The 21,544-nt window shown below is 29.7% G+C and overlaps 4 protein-coding genes across 5 annotated transcripts; 1 reads left to right on the forward strand and 3 right to left on the reverse strand.

Annotated features, from left to right (window-relative positions):
- Positions 1-6,147: 6,147 nt before the first annotated feature.
- Positions 6,148-8,726, reverse strand: LOC136088998 (uncharacterized). Its single transcript, XM_065814365.1, has 2 exons — positions 8,318-8,726; positions 6,148-7,870 (listed from the first exon to the last, which is right to left on the reverse strand). The coding sequence occupies exon 2, from the start codon at positions 7,615-7,617 to the stop codon at positions 6,526-6,528; it is 1,092 nt and encodes a 363-aa protein (XP_065670437.1). The 5' UTR covers positions 7,618-7,870; positions 8,318-8,726; the 3' UTR covers positions 6,148-6,525.
- A 985-nt stretch (positions 8,727-9,711) lies between these two features.
- LOC136088997 (uncharacterized) lies at positions 9,712-18,152 on the reverse strand. 2 transcript variants are annotated; one of them, XM_065814364.1, is made up of 3 exons: positions 15,244-18,152; positions 13,936-14,392; positions 9,712-13,534 (listed from the first exon to the last, which is right to left on the reverse strand). In XM_065814364.1, the coding sequence occupies exons 2-3, from the start codon at positions 14,169-14,171 to the stop codon at positions 12,601-12,603; spliced, it is 1,170 nt and encodes a 389-aa protein (XP_065670436.1). In that variant the 5' UTR covers positions 14,172-14,392; positions 15,244-18,152; the 3' UTR covers positions 9,712-12,600. The 2 variants fall into 2 exon arrangements, with proteins under 2 accessions (XP_065670436.1, XP_065670435.1); XM_065814363.1 differs by lacking the exon at positions 15,244-18,152 and having other exon boundaries at positions 12,405-13,534; positions 13,936-14,638.
- On the reverse strand, positions 10,518-11,715 carry LOC136088320 (52 kDa repressor of the inhibitor of the protein kinase-like). The gene is made up of 2 exons (XM_065812017.1): positions 11,400-11,715; positions 10,518-11,353 (listed from the first exon to the last, which is right to left on the reverse strand). The coding sequence occupies exons 1-2, from the start codon at positions 11,713-11,715 to the stop codon at positions 10,518-10,520; spliced, it is 1,152 nt and encodes a 383-aa protein (XP_065668089.1).
- Positions 18,153-19,550: 1,398 nt separating the features above from the next.
- Positions 19,551-20,700, forward strand: LOC136088321 (uncharacterized). The gene is made up of 2 exons (XM_065812018.1): positions 19,551-20,389; positions 20,469-20,700. Exons 1-2 carry the CDS (start codon positions 19,551-19,553, stop codon positions 20,698-20,700), a joined length of 1,071 nt encoding a protein of 356 aa, XP_065668090.1.
- Positions 20,701-21,544: the final 844 nt, after the last annotated feature.

Here is a 21,544-nt window from a genome sequence, read left to right on the forward strand (position 1 = left end):
TTTTTTCAACTTAAACTCCTTGCTGATGTAGTGAAGGGTAAGTGAAATAAATGGGTTTTCAGCTTTGGAGGTCTTGCAGTCAGTAATCAGTGCCACACCTCTGCAATCTGGAAGATCCATATCCAATTCAGACTTAATTACACTCATGAAAGCTGAATACAAAAGTGGCAACTTGTACTTCTTAAAAGTGGTTGGGTCCTTGATTGACACCCTAGGATTGAAGTACTTGACAAAGTCTCTTAAGGGTTACCTGCAACTTCAAAGGCCGATCCTTAAAAAAGAAAAATGCTAACCATATAACAAAACCTGAGGCATTTTCTGGATTTATGCTACTCAAGTTATTAAAATATTATAGATTAATTTGAAATGAATATGAAATGCTTTTTGAACTTTTTAAAAATATATGACTTATAATGTTCTCATTAAAAAGGATTTTTAATTGCGCTTATTAAAAAATTATATATCTCTTTAAAAATTACTGGTAATTTTTATCTCAATCTAATGAATTTAAATTGTACTATTGTTTAAAATACAACTTACAAATTTTTTACCTGTTCTGGCAATGAACTTCATAATTTCCATGTCAGCCTCCAACTGTTTCTTGTGTTGAGAGGAGTACTTTCCAAGGCCATATTCTGCAAGAGTTTTCTGAGACCCCATGGCTTTCATTTTTTCATTCTGAGAAAGGGTATAGTGGACTACCTTGTCTTGAGCCTCGTCAAGGCCAACAGTTGCCTCATGGATTTCTTTGAGGTCCTCAGCCCTTTTCTCCTCCCGTTCAGCCATCAGTTTGGTCAACTTTGCAAAGTCTTGTGGGTGCTTTGACTTAAGGTGGTACCTGGCAATGAAGGTTGAAGATTGCTGCATTTTTAATTTTTATCCACACTTTTTACATACAGCAAGGAGGTAGTCTAATTTAGGAACAATTTCCTTGTCAAAGAAATTCCAGAAAGCATTATTTGATTTTGGCATTTTGATTTGAGTTCACTAATAATTTTTTAAACTTTATCACAAAAATTCAACGAACAACAAAAAGTTTTTTTATTCAATATTTTCTTCAAATTTTTGGCTTCTTGCCTTTATCAAAACAAAAGTAGACTGAAGAAAATTTTCTTCATCCTTTATATTCAACAAACTTAGAAATATTTTAATTTTAATAAAATTGAATTAAAATTAAAAAGTATTAACTGACTAGAAATTATTATCAATATCAATATTTTTTTTTTTTTTCGATAAAAGATCTTACAATCGAGGTCATTTACAAATAGTTAAAAACTACTCTTAAGTAAATACCATGAAATAGCATTAATAATACAAATAACAATGATAATATAATGATGATAAATTATAAGAATAATAAGAAAATTATATGATAATAAATCAATATCAACTTTAAAACAACAATTGAATATAATGCACAGACAGGAAAGTTACAAACAGTTATGTACCGACAAAACGTAACACCCTACCATGTAACTTAAACAATTACTGCAAAAAAAAAGTAACAATGTTTTAATAAATATAATAATCTTGATATCAATAATAATATAAATAAAAGTAGTATAAATATTTCATTAAAAAATAACAATAAATAAACAAACAAAAAATTTTCAATAATACTCACAAATAAAAACGTGTCACCCACTTACAAACAAACATTTAGTCACGAAAAATATAGAGTTTTCTCAATAAATGACAATAATAAAATAAATAAGTAAATCATATCAAGCAAACACATATAGTCTTTCAAAAATAATAAAGTTTAAAAAATATTCTTTTTCCTTTCTGCATAAGCGGAGCAATTTTTATATATTTTTAAAATTCTTTTTAATTACTTTCCATTTTTGAATGTTTTTTTTCTTTTAACTTTGTTTTTTTATCTTTTTCTTATCTAATTTTTTTCTTTTTTTAATTGGTTTTTAATTTTTTTTTAGTTTTTGTTTTTTTATATCTTTTTTTTCTTTTCTTCATTCTCTTTATTTTTATTTCATTTTTTTTTTTTTTTTATTTTATTCTTTTTTCTCTATCTTTCTTTTTTTTTTAAATTTATTTATAAAATTCGTTATAAAAAAGCATCCGCCATTCCAGAAGTCTCTGCACTGTCTGATTATACAAAATTAAATTAGAAATGATAATTGTCTAGAAATTATTAAACAAAGATTACATCAAATTTTAATTTTTACCACAAAAAAATTAAGAAGTGAATTCAACTAAAGTTATTAATTGAAATAAAATAAAAATAAACAAAGAACAATAAAAAATTTATTGTAAAATTTAAAGGTAAAAAAAATGTAAAATGTATTTAAAAACATAGTCGTCAAAATTGAAAATTATTGTAAACAATGATTTTTTTCGAAAATACTCGAACAGAAATTTATAAATATTTTATTCATTCCGACGTTGCGAAAAAACTCGGAAACGAGAAAACAATAATTTATCGTTTCCGAATTTTTCAGTTTTAATTGAAAATTTCTCGAAATTTCTCGTAAACCGGAGTTTAATTCGACAAAGTCCGGACACTAATTCCGACGTTACGATAAAACTCGGAAACGAGAAATAATAATTTATCGTTTCCGAATTTTTCAGTTTTTATCGAAAATTTCTCGAAATTTCTCGTAAACCGGAATTTTATTCGACATAGTCCATGGGCCGTTTCTGAAAAGGGCTAAATTTTCCTTACATGCCTCAACTCTATTCTTGCGATTTTGATCGGTTAACTCGTGGGCTATCCAACGTGATGTTAGTTTTCTTTTTTTAAGTGCGATGTGAATGATTTCGTTGAATTTAAAACGATTATTCGATTTCAGGGCTTCAATTATATCATGTGTTGCATGCGGATTTTTTTCAATAATGGCTCGCACACGTTCAATATTCTCAGCTGTATACGTGGTTCGAGGGTGCCCTGAGCGAGGATCATCTTCGAGACCCATTAATATTATGTTCAATTTTTTGTTTCGAAATAATTCTAATGCCTTAAGATTCTAAAGAGTTATACACCAACCAATAACAGAATAACGGCTTTATCAAGGTTGTTGTCCTGTACAAGACATGTTGACTTGTACAGGTCAAGAACAATAAGGACGCCTGCGGCCGGAAACTCTTGCCGGAAAAATTCCAGTAACTTGGTTGCGCATTTTTAGAACATATATATATATATATATATATATATATATATATATATATATATATATATATATATATATATATATATATATATATATATATATATATATATTACATAAAATTATAAATAATGTCTCGCACAAAATTTATATAAAGAGAAAGTATTAAATTCAATTTGAAAAAGGAAATTTACTTTAAAAAAATTTTTATAGGTGATTATATACCTGGAAGTGAACGTTTAATATGACATTCTTATTGGGTAGTATATAAAAAGAAAAAAAAAACGCGGGAGTAAAAATCATACTAATGTAATAGCCAGCCAAGTGAGCGTAGTACGTTTTTATTAGATTTAAACCTAATAAAAACGTCCAAAGAATGATTAAAAAACATATTGTGCCCAATGGGAGAGGTAAGGTGGTAGCTGCCTTGATAAATTTATTTTTGCGCTCTTGTTCCAAGAGACTTCTTAAAATCATCTTAAAATACTTTGTTTAAATATTATAACTATTATGCATATTTTATTTATTAATAACATTAATAATAATAGTTATTATTTGTATTATAAATATATAAATTATCATTATAAATAATAATTATTAATATGTTATGGATACAGCGGCGGTTTTAAGCACATGCAAAGCAGGCATTTGCCGGTGGCCTCGCGCTCAGGTGGCCTCGCATTTTTTTTTCTTAGTACAACTAATATAAAAAAATTTTCTTAGTACAATAAATATAAACAACGAAACTCATTTATTAAAATTCAATATAATGTATGCGTACAGTATTTTTATAAACAGTATTTTTATAAAATATTCAACTTTACATATACATCTATTATTATGTATGTAGCAATTTTTTTTTGCGTTATACATAATGCCTGGCAACCATATGAAAGAGTATGCGGTTTCTAGTCTCATATACATTGACAATGACTGTGACAAATATATCTTTGCCCATATACACCTACACGTCTCAAACGCTTTTTCTGTTTTTCCATCCTCCTAACTGAATGACTTTTTGTTTGTTTGTTTATTTATTTTATATAATAAAATAAATAAACAAACAAACTTTGTATAAAACCGCTACAACAAATCCGGGTATTTGTTGTAGCGGTTTTATACAAAGTTGCAGATTCAAGTTCAATTGAAGTTGCTGTTTCTGAAGCTAACGGTCTTGCAAATGAGATATCCTTATATCAGTTTATACTTTCACTTACAATTTGGCATGATTTATTGTTTGAAATTAACAAAGTAAGTAAAGTTATGCAGAATCCCTCGGCAGATATTTCTATTATGATAAAATTGGTGGAAACTACGAAAATTTTTTTAGAATCATTCAGAAGTGATGAATCATTTGAAGCGATTATTAAAAAATCTGAAGAAATAGCTATAAAATTAGGTACTGAGCCAGTATTCCCTCAAGTGCGGCTTAGCCGAAAACGACGCTTTTTTGAATATGAAGGAACTGATACACCTCTAAATGGAAAGTCTAAATATAAAGTAGATTTTTTTAATGCAATAATTGATGTTGCATTAGTAAGCTTAAATGAAAGATTCAAAATGCTTGATTCATACAACAAAATATTAGGTTTTTTAACCAGTACCGAAAAAATGCGAAGTTTAGATGCAAATGAATAGTTGAATGATTGTAAAAATTTAGAAATATCACTGAGAAATCCTAGTACAGAAGAATCGGACGTGAACCATGAAGTTATACTCGGAAATAAATACATTTTTAAGAATGGAAGCTTCGGCGGAATTGAAAGGTGCACTGGAAATTTTGAAGTATATTACGGCAAATTCTTTAATCGAAATTTTTCCAAATTTATTTATTGACCTACGAATTTTACTAACTTCCCCTATTTCAGTGGCAAGCGCAGAGAGGTCATTTTCCAAATTAAAACTCATAAAAAACTATTTACGTTCCACTATGGGTCAAGACAGCTTATCTGCATTAGCTTTAATTTCCATTGAAAATAAAATAAGTCGGTCCTTGGACTGTTCTGATTTAATTGATGAGTTTGCGTCTTTAAAAGTCAGAAAGGTTAAGTTTTAAGTCAATGTAATCGATCCTCCTAAAATCTGCGAAAAAAATAAATGGTATCGCATTTTGAGTAGTCTTATTAGTGCATCTTCATCCAAAATAAAAAAAATACTTAATGTACATTTAAAACCTATGTGCGTTTTTTGCTTCGTTACGTTCTAATAAATATCCAAAACACAATAGAACACAAGAATTAAAAACTCAACTAATATAATGGAAAACTTGCCTATAGCCTCCCATATGGTAAATCCGCCACTGTATGGATACATGTTTCTTAATAGGCACTTCAGTCCATTTTATAATCTCGTAATATAATTAAGCTAAAATGTTAATTTTAATTTTATTGAATTCAAAATGTTAATCTTGTTTTAAAATGGGTTTAACCATTTTTGTAGCACTTCTGGTTGTCAAGAAATTTGCATTTTTATACTAATTTGACGTTTTTTTAGACAAAAAAATGCGTTTTTTTAATTTTAGTTTTTTTTTTACCATCATAACTGCATAAAAATTTTACGCAACGACTTTAGGCAATAATTTATCTGTTATCATTAAACAATATACAAATAAAACAACTTTCAGTTCACAACTATTCTTTAGAAAAAATATATATACAGAAAAAATATATATAGCAGAATAATATATATACATTAATATAGTCATAGACACATTACACGTTAATATAGTCATAACTCTATTACGACATTAAATTGTGAAAAAATATAACACAAGGTTGCCCAATTTTAAATTTTTTTAAATATTATAGATACGATATTATAAATATTATAGATCAATATAAACGATATATATCTATGCATATATGATATATGATATATATATACATATATATATATATATATATATATATATATATATATATATATATATATATATATATATATATATATATATATATATATATATATATATATATATATATATATATATATATATATATATATATATATATATATAGGGGAGAGTTGCCTTAATTGGAACACTTTAGGAAAAAATATTTATTAACCAAAGATGGCTTAACTATGAAAACATTTATGAATTAAATAATATAGATATACAACCCTACTATGCTTTTATTAATGATTCGACTCTATTGATCGCACACTTATTGGATATAAACTTTGATTTTTCAAGGCACCATTTTGTTCCAATAAAGGCAACTGGTCTCCTTGAATGGAACACATATATTCTTTAATTAGAACAGTTCTAATATTTGAATAAATTACAGCTATAAAACTTATGGCTCAAAGGAAAAATTAATTGATTAGCTTTTTAATAAAAGATATTTAAAAGATATAATAACAAATAAAAATTACAACAAATATTTAATCCTTTTTTCGCAATTCATAAGTCTTTTTTTCTTGCAGCTTCTGCACTTGGGATGGTAGTGGTGATATGTGGTGATATGTGGTGTGCTGTGGTGGCGATGGTGATTTTATTTGATGTGCTCAATTTCATTTGGTCCATGGTGATTGAGTCAAGTGCTACTTTGCTTGTAAAATTAGAATGAGTGAATACATTTATGTCCAAAGGCCACAACCCACTAGCCTGAAATCCTTTCATAGCAATTCTCAATGATGCTGCCTGACTATGTGCGTCACCAAATAATTCTGCAACTTGCCAAGTTGTTACTGGTTGTGATATATGTGACCGCATCCATTTTCGCATAGCTTCATCATAGTATGTACCAAGTGGTCCAAAGAACACAACGTCTAATGGTTGCAGTCTGTGTGTAGTATGGGGAGGTAGTGATACCATACGCACTCCAGTATTTCGTGCTAGATATATCGCTGCCAAATTTTTTGAATGTGTAACATGACCATCAAGTATCAACAAAACTTTTGATTGTTTTAAAGGTTTAACAACTTTAATGAAATGATTGAGCCAATCTAAAAAACCTTCATTTGACATCCATCCTTTCTCTTGAGTACTAAATACAGTTCCTGGAGGTGCACCATTTGTTATTTCTGGCTTCATTCTTTTGCGTTTATATTTTAACATTGGTGGAACATAAAATCCTGCTGCAGATACACGAACTACAGCTGTTACTGAATTTCCTCGTTCACTACTAGTCATAATTCCAACTCGTTTTTTGCCCCTTGCACTAATAATTTTTATCTGACCATCTTGTACTGTTGATAAACTAGTTTCATCCATATTATAAAGTCTGTCTGGAGTTAACTTTTCTTCCATATATAACTTTGAAAGTAAATTAAAGAAAGATTGCACTCGCTCTTTATTAAAACCTTGTGCACGTGCAATTGATGTTGATTCAGGCCCACAAAGCGACAGTTGTGGGTTCCTTTGCATAAATGCATAATACCACTTTTTTCCTGCCATTCGTGTTTGTTTGTTAAAATTATGTGTGATGTTGTTAGCTTCCGCAATATCAAATGCTAGACGACGAAGATCATCAATCCTTAATCCAAAGTACATCGATTCTAATAATAAACAGTGATCAGCTAGTTCTGTTTCAATTTCATTAGGTAAGGTGGTAAGTCGACCATGAAATTTCACATTTGCAACAGCAACTTTGTTTTTTTCATTTATATGCCTTGACAAAGTTGCTTTTGGAATACAAAATTCATAAGCGGCTTCATTTAAGCTGATTTCTCCTTGTTTTATTGCTTCAACAGCCTTTTTTTAAGTTTTCTACTTTCCATTTTCCATATTTTCGTGATGTTTGCATCTAAAATAAAAGCAAATTACTATGAAGATACATAAGGAGAGTTTTATAATCTTATTACAGGCTTATTTTTTCATATATTTATTTGTTATTCATATATGATTAAGTTAATTATATACTCATTATATAATCATTATTTTTCATCATTTTTGTTTAGTTAATCATTAACTAAATCAAAATCTATATAAACTATATAAAGTTTGCAACTTTATATATTAACTTCTATATACAGTAAAAAACTTATGCTGGGTATATACTTTATGTTGTCTTACAAGTTTATCCGTTAAATAGAAATGTATAACTTTTGTAAAACTTTTACATTTTATTTTTTACTAAAAGATAAAATGATTTGTTAATTAAAGTATACGATGTTTACAATCAACTTTATATCCTTAGACTATGACTAGACTTTAGACTATGAAAAAAATTTTGTGAAAAATCATTTCATACTTTAAAGCAAGACTAAATACCAATTCCAAAAAAGCAACAAATGTCTAGCAATAATACTATGTCTATAAAAGAAATTCGCTTTAAAAAATATTATACAGTCGGACTAATGAAATTTTCTGATAATTCGGACGTCAAGTAGCGTGTTATGAGATGACATCGTTTCAATTACGGCAACTTTTGAAGTTCCATTCTGGGCAACATAGGACCATGGTGTTGTAGCAAAATATTTACATACAAGTAACAACTTACGATATAAGCTCTTAATATCACATAGACTTGAAACCCTTAAAATTTAAAATTTAAAAAAAATTATCATCAAACTCAATATCGTTAAGCTTCTGTAATCGTTTAAATGCAACGATAAAATTAGATCGCAAAAATTTTTTTCTTTAAAAAAAAGTAATTTTATTCACATACGTGCAGTTTTTAAGTTTAAATACTAGAAATTGTAAAAAATAAAGAAAATAATTTTCTTTACAAGAAAAAATATTCATGAAAGTAGAATAAGTTCCAGTTTCTAAATAAAGCTAAGTGTTCCAATTAAGGAGCTGTTCCAATTTCGGCAACTCTCCCCTATATATATATATATATATATATATATATATATATATATATATATATATATATATATATATATATATATATATATATATATATATATATATATATATATATATATATGTATATATATATACATATATATATATATATATATATATATATATATATATATATATATATATATATATATATATATATATATATATATATATGTATATCTATATCTAAATATTTATATATCAGGGGCGGACGCAGGTTTTTAATTTCCCCCGTCAAAAAAATGCGCCTTACGCCATGTTGTAAGTGACGCAACTACGCCCACAAAGCAAATAGAAAAAATGGGGGGGGGGGAGTAAGGGCGGATCCCGACCATGTAGTAAAGGGGGGTGGGCAAATTTTTCTTTTCGTTCGATCCAAACGATTAAAGGGGGCGATATACAGGTTTAACAGGTTTACAGATTTACAGGTTTAACGATTTTTATACAGGCAAGCCCAAAAAAAAGAATTTAGACTACACAATTTTATGCCACTTTTAAACAGCATACCAAATTTACTTACGTTTTTACAAAATGTTATTATTAAAAAAAACATTTAAGGGGGGCCATCGCTCCCATAGCCTGCCCGCTATGTATCTCCTAAATCCTCCTGCCTTTGGGCTAAAGGATTTAAAGGGATTTTCTTTTTGCTATTTTATTGAGAAGCCCATATCTTAGTTTTACTTTGAAACTTTTTTTATATATAAATATATAATAAATATATAAACCAACAAATGATTGTTTCGCCCAATATCAGGGCTCATCAGCATGTCTAGGAATATATTTATTCCGGACATGGACAATCGGAGAAAGAAAAATTTAGCACTGAAAAGACAAAGACAAAAATACAAATGGATTTAAATACATCGTGAAATAAAAAGATATATATATTCTTATATAACAAGATTAAAAAAAAAAGACATACCAAGTTAAGCCTTAACAACAAGAAAGAAGATCATTTTTGATCAAATAAAAAGAAAGCTAATGGTTTTGACAACTACAGTAAAAAACTGATTTAAATGGCACAAAAACTTATGAATGTTATTAGGTTGATTGAGAGAAAATTTATTGGAAATAATTTTTTTAATTTTTTATTTTGTCGCTAAATTAGAAAATGATATAAAGAGATGGTCAAAAAGAGATGGTTAACGTTTGCCTGAACTTTGACCACTAATCATATAGTTAATCCTAAACAAAAGTATGGGGTTACATTTAACCTGTCCTGTTAAGGACACCATTGAAGTCTTGGCCTTTCCAGGGGTTTCCATGCCTATTTGTTAGCTGTTATATGAAGAGAGGTGATAATAGACAAAAATTTCTAAAGTTGTTGGTATGTATTAGAATAAACAGTATAGACACTAATAATTGAAATCAAGTCGTCTATTTTTTATAGAAAATCTATTGATAACATTATCAATACATGGAACAATTTCTTGATGGATATACATTAATGCCAAACTGTTAAGTCGATCTTCTGACATTGTTGTTCTCATATAGTCTATTAACCGACGCATAACAGAAAAACTTCTCTCACACTCACATGAAGTAACAGGAAGTGTCCCAAGTATCCTTAAAGCTATCTTAATATTTTCAAATCCAGGAAATTATATCGATTTAAGAGTAAAAGATATATTGTCAGGAATAGTCCCAGAGAAACTTTCCCAGTATTTTTCCCAAAGAACTAGTTCCCCATTCAAGGCACTGATATTAGGGAAATCATCTATATAAAAATCACAGAATATTTCAAACTGCTTCCTCCAACACAATTGGGTTTTGGGTCTTTTAAGAAAAGAAATAATATTAAATGGAATAATTGATAACCCTTTATATGCAGCTACAGTTTCTGATTTAAATCTTGTAGATATAGATGTAGATATATGATCTATAAGAGGGATAGTAACAGCTCTTTTAAAGTATTCTGAAACAGACTCTGATGGAACATTAAATCGATTTTTTTGAATAGAACAGGTTCTTGGTTTCAAAACAAAAATTTCAGCTTTACTTAAAAGCAAACATGCTGCTTCATAGCAGTTATTATGAAAACTATCTATATCATTTCTGATGGAAATAAAAGTATTTTTAAGAGCTGTAATAAGATGCAAACCGTCTAAGATATCAATAGTTTTTGATTGCAGCAACCGAGTAACAGGTATAGTAAAATCAAAGACACGTGTTGTCACAACTAAGGTAAAGACAAATTGAAAAGTGCCAATGGAATTTAAAAAAGTAGAAGATTTGTTTTGTGTGTCTTTGTTAACAGAACTCTCAGGGGAAGCCATGATACATAAGGCATGGAAAATAGATAAATAATGTTCAAGAAAAGTGTTTAAACCATCTATACGCTCAATCCATCTAGTTCTACAGATATCTTTTAATTTTTTTTTATGCGTTTGAGGTTCACGCTCTAAAATGCTAGCTTCTAAAAACTTTTGACTATTTTCTGAATAATTAAAAAAATAAGAAAGTTCGCGAACTTTATTAAAAACCTCTGCAAACTAATAGGACATTACACGATTCACAAACTGATATGTTCAGTCGATGGCTATGACAATGTGTATACAAAGTCTTTGAATTTATATTGAGAACCTGAGCAGAAAGACCATTTATATACCCAGAGACAGAACTGGCTCCATCATATCCCTGACCCCTACAGTTTTTTATATCTAGATTTAAGTTGCTTACACAATTTAAAAGAACATTAAGCAAATCTTTTCCTTTAACTCCTTCATTACAATGAATAAATTGAATAAAGTCTTCTCTGATATTGAGATCACTATCAACAAATCGTAAAACTAATGACATTTGCTCTTTAGTAGATGAGTCACAGGCTTCATCTGCAATTATTGAAAAAAAAAAACATTTTTGCGAACTTCAGATAGTATAGATACACTAATTTCTTCACCACAGCATTTAATAATTTCATTTTGTGAAGTCTTCGAAATGCAGGAGGCATTCTTTGAACAGTTATTAAGATGAGAGCCTAAAACATCATTTCCATTGCGTACAGCAAAATTTAAAAGTTTATTAAAACAACCAGTTCCACATTTCGAATATTCTCCAGCCTCTGGAAGATATTGTGAATCATCTCTGTGGCCTCTCAAAGGGGTATTGGTTTGACCGCAAAAAATTATAGCATCAACAATAGGACGAAGTATTTGGCGATTTTTTATTATTTTTTCTTTTACATTAGTATCAATGATGACATTTATTGGTTGACTTATGCCTGAGGAATGACTCGAAAAAATATTAAAAACAGGCATAGTAAATGCATGTAAACCATTTTTAGTTGACTCATGATTTGAAAATGATCTAATAGCATCAGACCATTTATTGAAAGGCTCCAAATACAAATGTGTTAACTTACATGATCTTAGTTTGAATTTATTGCCAAATAATACACAAGATAAACAAAATGCACCATCAGTACTTTTAGAATATCTCAGCCAAGAAAACTCTTTCAACCAAAGATATCTAAACAGACGACCAGAATCTTTTGGGAAAATGTAATCTTCATTAGGAATAAACATATTTTTAGTTATTAAAAAAATTTCAAGGTCAGTTAAAAATTCAACCTTTTGTCTAAAGAAAGCACCATCATTTTGCTCAAAAGACTGGAGAGCATTTATTACTTCTTTAGGTGGTAAAATAATGTTCGAAAGGCATTCAATATTATTATTATTATAAAAATTAGGTACTTTCCTGATGCTTGAAGATTTTGTAAAAAAAGATTTTGATAGAACAGTCCTTAGATGTCTTTGAGTGAGAAGAAACATCTTTACTTAATGTTAATGATTGAGAAGATGTTGTCAATTGAGAAGAAGACATTGCTAATTGAGAAGAAAATCTATTTGATTTTAGAATACAAGATGTATTTTGTAAGATTGCATTAGTGGGTTCTAAGTCTGGGTTTGTTTTATGAAAGAATGTAAGGATAGAGTAGGGCTTTTTATTTGGATTTTTGGCTACTGTGCTGGGTACAATTGTAGCAACTTGATCAATGGTGGTCTGTTTTGTATCTAGAAATTTATTAGGTGACAAGACTGGCAGCAACTTTTTCGAAATTATTGTTTCTGATTTACTGGAAAGTTTACGCTTTTTAGGAATAAAAATTAGTGGGACATAGTGATTATGCTGAAATGTACCGGACTGAAAATTCCCATCATAACAAAACAAAATGTAAAATGGATAACAACATTTAATGGGAGTACGTGGTGAGATCTCTTGGTTAAAAAATATTTTATACTTTTCAACACCGAAATCTGGGTAACAGGAAACAATATTACAAGAAAGAACTGATGATAAACCTAACAAACATAAAAAACCAGCCCATTTTTCTGTGCTCTCACAGTTTGCAATTGGTTCAGCTTTAATAATATTATTATTTTCGAAGCCAGAATCTAATGCAGAATGAGATACTGACATACACAACAAACTTTTGAGATTAATAAAATGAGAACTATAATCAGAAAATATTTTTGAAAATAAAGGATGCTTACAGTAATAATCAGCATGTGTATAAATTTCAAGGGACGTTAAAACTCTTAACACATTCATCAGTGTATTGTCAGCAACAAAAAATAATGATGCAGAGCTGTACATACAACTTCCAGATGCTTCAGACCTTAAGAAAAAAAATATATATTTACTTCATGTTTTTAAGAGCTAAACTTCTTTTATCAATAAATTTAAAATTGAGTAAAAAATCTTTGCTTTTTGAACAAATTCATAAATCAAATCAATAGTCAAGAATTCAGACAAACCAACTAATGATTTTGACATGTAGGAATATAATTTATACATCATGAACATATTATATACATACATGTCAAAATCATTTGACGGTGTTGACACTTATTAAATGTTGATTAGTCAACGAGTGTAATTTGTTATAGATTAGATTAATACGGTATTAACAATAAATATTTTTACAAAAAAGTATTAAATTTTGTGTTAAAACATATTAACTAATTGTAATAAAATACAATAAGATAATTATTTTTGAAAAAAAGTAAAGTGACTTACCTTAGAGCAATACAATGCATTTTATTGTCTTTTAAGTAAGAAGGGATACAAACTTCGGCACATATATTTCTTCTTATTGTGCCATCAATATATCGACTGAAAAGACCTTCGTTACTAACCCTTTTGTTATTGTTGTAAATAAATGTATCCAATAAAGTTTCATAAAATGTATTTAAATCGACAAGATTATCGGTTTTAAATCTTTTAAGTACATCATCAATCAAGTTGTAAGCCATGCTTAAACGTTAAAAATTTAAGGAAATACTTTGTTTATAGAAGGGAGTTCTTTGAGTTACTTGAATTCTTTTAAGTTGTTTATCGATCTTTGCAACCAATCAAATTACTGCTGCAAATGCTGCAAAGGATAGTTTACACTAAACATGTTGTTTTTTTTAAACGAATCAGATTGTTACTTTTAATAGCGTAAACCAATGAACTTATCCAATTTTCTCATATCCTGCAAAGTAGAGTTTACATTAGCAAGTTTTATAAAATAGCTTTCTCATATCCTGCAAAGTATAGTTTACATTAGCAATTTTTATAAAACACTTTTTCAAACGTCCGCAAAGCATAGTTTTCACTATAAACTTTATCTAATTATATTTTCTAACAAAAATATATATATCGGCAATTAATATTAGGCGGGCGTTAGACGTCATAATACATATTTTTATTTTAATTTTTTTACCCCGTCACTTGCAGCACTTGACGGGGTTTAAGTCCGCCCCTGTATATGTATATATAAATATATATTTACATATATATATATATATATATATATATATATATATATATATATATATATATATATATATATATATATATATATGATATATATATATATATATATATATATATATGTATATATATATATATATTTAAACAATATAAATAATATAGATTAGTATATACGACTAATTTATAATAATATTATATAATTTATAATATAATATTACTAATGATATATAATAACTATATACGATACGTAATAATAACTATAAACGATATAGATATAAATATAGATTAATTTATACGACTAATTTATAATAATATGTTATAATTTATAATATATTTCTACTATAATAATATTATTAATATATATAATAACTATATATGTTACGTTATAATAACTATAAACAATATAGATATAAATATTATAGATTAATATATACGACTAATTTATAATAATATTATATAATTTATAATATATGTAATATATTTCTAATATAATATTACTAATAATATATATAACTAGTAATTATTTCAAATAAATTGTAAAATAGGCTTTTTACAAAATTATAACCTTACCTTTTTCAAGGTCAACAAGCAATCGAAAAGTCCATACTTGATTTTCCTCAGTCTCATAAACCACATCAAACAAAGTTTTTTTTAAGTTAGGAGTTGACTTGTTTACTCGAAGAACTTCACCTGACATCAAAAGTATTTTTTAGTGTCGATTTTCATTATTTTATGTTTAATAAATTTTCTAACAAGATAATTAACATCATTTAGAATGACAGCCAAGATGTTTGTTTTTTGTTGATTTGCTAATTGAGACAGTCTTGCATTCTTTAATTTTTCACTTAACTCTTCATTCTGTTTTGCAATCAAAATATCTTGTTCTTTTCTTTCAATAAGAATAACTCTTCTCTCAATGGGCTCTGGAAAAGTCCTTGTTCTAATAACTGATTGTAAATTACTGAACAACTCATAGTTTGTTAAGTCTATTCGCTTACTACCATGCATTTTAGTTTTGTAAAAATATTTAGATTCACATTTATATTTAGATTTACATTTTAGATTCACATTATCCATAACATATCTATAAAAATCCAACTGTGCTCTTAATATTTTTTTGCTCTTAAATGTGTCAACTAACAAAACATATTCATCATCTGCTTCTTTTGAGGTCAATCACACCTTCGTCCTCAATTTTAACAACTTATCAACCAATTGAAGAAGGCTTTATCTTTAGCTGTTTTTTTAGCTTTATGCTTTTCAGACAACCTTTCACTCATTTCAAACTTTAATTCTAAATGACGTTGTTTGTATTTATCTTTTATTTTATTAAAGTTTGTTGAAGCTTTTTTAGCAATGAGTCACGCTCATCTAAAGTCTTTTTATCCAACCAGTCTAGTGTTTTGTTTTTATACCACATTGTATAAGCTTGTATAGTTTGTATTTTGGCATTTGGCTTTGTACGAATTAAAATATCCAATAACGCAAAGTCACTTTCTGACACTTTGTTTGTTGTTGGAACATTCTCTGCAGCCTAACTTATATTATCAGAAGGATGCCAATATTTACCTCCAGGAAGTTGATCAGCAGATTTTCTTTCCAGAACAACTAACAAAGAATGAAAAATTACCTCTAATGTCTGCTGTGTTAAAATATTTAAATCAGTGTCATTAGTCTCTTCAAATAATTTATCATACAAAATATCTTTATGAATATTAACATCACTTGGACTGAATATAAGTGTTTTCGAGATCATAATCGATGATGCATTTTTACACAAATCTGAATGTTTCATTTTTAGGGTTAACAAAAATGGATTCATATCAAGAATACTCTTTTGTGATTCAATTATCTGCCAAAGTGGACCTGTAATTATGTTATCAACTATTCCAAGAGCCCGCACTTCTGCTAAATATAATTTGTTGCTTATATCTTCTTTAACTGCAAGTAAAAGATTATTTTGATTTGGTCAATTTTGAAAAAACTCTAAAACATCTTTTGAATGAAAATACAAAGCTGCAGCATTATAATGTAATATATTAAATCTGTTACCAACAAAGGGTGCAAGCATACATTTAATACCCAGCAACTCCAGCTTCATCACTTCCTCTTACATGAAAAGCTTCTCTATATCTATCTTTGCTTGTTTTTTTAAAACAATTGTGATAACTTCATTAACTTTGTTCATGCTGACATTCAAAGAAACTAACTCCATAATAACTTCTCTTATATCATTAGAATACCTTCCGTTTTGAAATGTTATTATTCTGCGATCATGAAGAAGAGAACTTAAATTAAAATCTTTATTTTCTTTGCTTAATACTCTAGTGTTAGGAGAGTCGGTATCTTTTTCAGGATTATTTAAACTGTTAAAAGACAAATTTTCATGTTTATTTACTACCATGCTAAACTTCTTGTTTACATAATAAAATTTTTTGCATGTAATTCTTTTTTTCTCATGAAGGAGCGCAACTTTATTGTCACTTTTTTCAAGCTTAACTAACAAAAGTTTAACTTTTTTATTAAGATTTTTAATGACTTTATTATAAAAATCTTTTAATTCTTTTATTTCCTTATTTTGTTGCTTTTTTAATTGATGAATCTTTGCTTTATTACTTGCATGTAATAGTTTATATGTCCTTCTAGGGTCGTTAGATGTAAATTTTTTTTTCATATTACTAATACGAACATTAGCAGATTTGAACTTATTTATACAACCAGATGAAGCAAAAGTTTCAATTTTTTTAAACAGTTTTTCGAGGTTTGTTGGTTCAATTTTCTTTTTTTACCCTTCGTTTTATTTTTTTCACTTGATATGCATAATTCACAACTAGTTTCCGAAATAGACGGCTTAATGAGCATCAGCTTATAAATATCTCTTCTTTTATTGTTTTTTTTAACGATTTAAATTTATCTACAACAATTTTAATTTTCTTGTATGTGATAATAGCTGATCGTCATAAAACTTTATTGTTACGTTTATAAAATTCTTGTCATAATATTATTAAAGTTAATTGATGTAATTTATTAGTCAAGTCATAAGCTATTTTTGTATATAATTACGCCCTCGAGAATTTTTGTTTCTGTATAAAAGTTGTAAATAGAATTTAATAAAGAGAGTCAAAAATAAAAGTAAAACAAAGTTGTCGTAATAACAAGCTATTTCGGCAGTATGGCATCTGTGGCAAAAATGATTGGAAAATTTGATGGATCTGGAGATGTTGTAGTGTGGCTGAAAAAGATCAAACTGGTGGGCTATTTCGGCAGTATGGCATCTGTGGCAAAAATGATTGGAAAACTTGATGGATCTGGAGATGTTGTAGTGTGGCTGAAAAAGATCAAACTGGTGGGAGAGCTGCAAAATATGGGCAATCTTTCATTGATCGTTCCGCTGTTACTTGAAGGCAGTGCGTTTGCATTATATGAGCAACTTGGTAAGAGCCAAAAAACCGCCGCTGCGGACATTGAAAAAGCTCAACTAGATGCATTTGCAGTCGATGGCTTTCAAGCTTACGAGCAGTTCAGAGGTCGGAGATGGAATGACAGTGAATCTGTTGATGTGTATTTGGCCAGTTTACGTCAACTTATGGGTTTGGCCAGCATTGAAAGCGAAGAATTATAGCAAAGAGCGTTCATAACTGGATTGCCGGGTGAAATTTCAAAGCAGCTACGAGCACAAGTAAAAATATTTGGGATCAGGTAACAGGATGCATTAAACCATGCACAAGTACTCATGACGGAAAAACAAAAGAAGAGTACGCTTCAACAAAAATCTCTTTTTTTCTATAAACATGTTTAAAAACCATCCGCTACTGATTTTACCTGCTACAAGTGTGCAAGCCTGGACATGTTGCCCGAATCTGTTTTTCGAAGAAACAAATTGTTAATGATGGAATAAAATGCTTTAGATGTGGAGAATCTGGACACATTGCAAGATTTTGTTCGTTGCATCAGGGAAACTTAAATGGGGAATCGCGAGCGCCAGCTTTTTCCCTTAAAAACTAACGGCGCTTCCAATATGCACTGTGCAAGTGAACACCTTCACAGGAAAAGCACTGGTTGACAGCGGATGCACTCGAACTATTATTTTAAACAACATGGCTCAGAAAGCCGGTGTTCGTATCAGAAGAAATGAACTAATGGTGTTGGCTGTTAATGGAGAATTTGTGAAAACGGAGGGAGAAGCTACAGTAACATTGATTATTGTAGGAAAAAAGCTCAAAACATCAGTAATGGTTCTGAAAAGTGTTGTCAACGGTATTGATGCTATTATTGGTATGGATGTCATAAATCGCTATGGAGGAGTGCATTTGTACAATGGAAAAATTGAATTTGGTTTTGTTTCAATTCATGCAGAGAAACAAGCTGTTGGTATAAAGGACAAGGGTTTTGATGCTTATTTTGATGGTACAAAGTGGACTGCTAAATATAAATGGAAACAAGGTCAACCGCAACTGAGAAATTCTGTCGCGTAGTACAAGGTAAAACCCCAGTTATTACATCAATTTAATGACAAGATGGACTTATGGGTAAAAAATGGCTGGTTGAAACCATGCAACAAAGAAGAAAAAAGTACAAAAGGGATTGTCCCGTTAATGGCTGTTGAGCAGGAAAATAAAGGAAAGATACGACCTGTTCTGGATTTTCGCAAATTGAATCAGTATGTTAATTCACATAATGCCTCAAGTGACGCATGTGATAAAAAAGTTAGAAAATGGAGAACTGTTGGTGACAAATTTGCAACGCTTGATCTTAGATGCGCCTATATGCAAATACATATTGATCCGAGTTTGTGGGAGCATCAGAAGGTAGTCTAAAAAGAAGAAAAATACTATCTTACACGTCTTGGTTTTGGGTTAAATTCTGCCCCAAAAATAATGTCTTCAGCCTTAGGCAGTGTGTTGAATCTCAATGCAGGTATTAGTGAAGCAACTGACCACTACATTGACGACATAATTGTTAATTTGGAAAAGACATCAGTTGAAAAGGTCGTAAACCATTTAGCGTGTTATGGATTGGTAACGAAAGAGCCGGTGCAATGTGATACTGCACGAGTGTTTGGTTTGCAACTGTTAAGAAATGAAAAAAAGAAGCTTTGTTGGAAACGTGGAAACATCATTCCAAAGTCACAAGATATCAAAACTGAAAAAGTAACACGACGGAAACTTTTTTCAATATGTGGACACTTATTAGATTACTATCCTGTTGGAGGGTGGCTTAGAGTTGCCTGCAGTTTTATAAAACGTCATAGTCAAGGAAATGCTTGGGATGATCTAATCGGAAATCAAGCTCAGTCATGGGTAATCGAAATATTGCGCCGATTAGAAGTTTGTGATTCTGTGAGAGGGAAATGGAATGCTAAAGGGATTCGAAATGGAGCAACATTGTGGTGTGATGCTAGCAGCATGGCAATAGGGGTTGCTGCAGAATACGATGGCGTAGTAATTGAGGATGCAGCCTGGCTTCGAAGTATAAATGATGTTATGCATATTAATATTGCTGAATTAGATGTTGTGGTGCGTGGGATAAACCTGGCTGCTAAGTGGTATATAAAGAATTTGTCAGTATTTACTGATTCAGTAACAGTTCATGGATGGCTAAAACGTATGCTGACTGAAAGTCATAGGATTCGATCAAATGCATTATCAGAAATGCTTATTAAAAGAAAACTTTCTCTATTGCAAGACCTCATAAAAGAATATAATATAAACATCACGTTAAAATTGGTTCCGTCCTCCAAAAACAAAGCTGACGTGTTGACAAGAGTTCCAAAAATTAAATGAGCTTTCACAAAGAAGTACTAAAGAGCTATGTGGAGTAAGTATTGCTGAAGAAATTCGTAATTGTCACTCAAAGCATCATTTTGGCGTTAATCGGACAATGTTTACAGTGCAACAAAGACTTCCGCACGTATTAAGAAAAGATGTTGAAGAATGTGTTCGCAAATGTTGTCAATGTAATTCAATTGATCCAGCGCCAATAAAATGGGAAAACGGAGTGCTAAATGTACCAGACGCATGGCATTGAATTGCTTGTGATGTGACTCACTATAAAGGGTTACCATATTTAACAATGATTGACTGTGGACCAAGTCGGTTTGCAATTTGGAGAAAGTTGCCTCGCGAAGATGCCAAAAATGTAGTAAGTCAATTGGAATCCGTATTTAGGGAGCATGGCCCACCGCAAGAACTGTTGATGGATAATGGAGCGGTTGTAAATCTAGTAAATTTTCAAAAATATGTGAAAAATGGTGTGTAAAAAAGAAGTATAGATGTGCATATAGACCATCAGGAAATGGGATTGTGGAGCGTAACCACCGCATAGTATAACGAACAGCTGCGAGGGCACAAATATGTCCGTTAGTAGCGGTATTTTGGTACAATGCAACACCAACGGTGGGAACAAACGAGGAATCTGCACCTGCTTCTCAAAAAAATAAGTACGTTTGGCGTCAACCAATTCAAGAGGAGAAAAACCCTGAAACTCAGGAAAGATCACGACAAGTTATGAAAACTTATAGAATTGGAGAAAAAGTTTATGTTCGCCCCGCTGATGCAAAGTGCACTTCAGTTTGGAAAATTGGTACTGTAACTGACATACTCACAAACACAAATATTGAAATTGATGGTGTACCAAGACATGCGAGACGTGAGAATAGCTCCTGCCTCAAATTCTTCAAACGCTTCAAGTAAAATTGTTATCAGTGAAGAGGTTGACAGTAATGAAAGTGATTTAGAAGATTTAGACATTTTTGCTGCACGAGAGGATGGAACTGAAGAAACAGTTGTTGACGCTGAGGAGGAAGCTGATGGCAGAGAAATCGTCGATAATTTATTACCAGCGATCAGACGATCAACCAGAGAAAGGAGGA

The sequence above is a fragment of the Hydra vulgaris genome, chromosome 12, assembly GCF_038396675.1.
Source record: "Hydra vulgaris chromosome 12, alternate assembly HydraT2T_AEP".
Lineage (NCBI taxonomy): Eukaryota > Metazoa > Cnidaria > Hydrozoa > Anthoathecata > Hydridae > Hydra > Hydra vulgaris.

Coding starts and splice junctions, on each gene's coding strand:
- LOC136088321 (XM_065812018.1), top strand. CDS start 19,551: ATGTCTTCAGCCTTAGGCAGTGTGTTGAATCTCAATGCAGGTATTAGT. Junction 20,390..20,468: donor GAATATAATATAAACATCAC/GTTAAAATTGGT, acceptor GCTTTCACAAAG/AAGTACTAAAGAGCTATGTG.
- LOC136088998 (XM_065814365.1), bottom strand. CDS start 7,617: ATGTACTTTGGATTAAGGATTGATGATCTTCGTCGTCTAGCATTTGAT.
- LOC136088997 (XM_065814364.1), bottom strand. CDS start 14,171: ATGGCTTACAACTTGATTGATGATGTACTTAAAAGATTTAAAACCGAT. Junction 13,535..13,935: donor ATGCATTGTATTGCTCTAAG/GTAAGTCACTTT, acceptor TTTTTTCTTAAG/GTCTGAAGCATCTGGAAGTT.
- LOC136088320 (XM_065812017.1), bottom strand. CDS start 11,715: ATGTCATTAGTTTTACGATTTGTTGATAGTGATCTCAATATCAGAGAA. Junction 11,354..11,399: donor TGTCCTATTAGTTTGCAGAG/GTTTTTAATAAA, acceptor TTAATTATTCAG/AAAATAGTCAAAAGTTTTTA.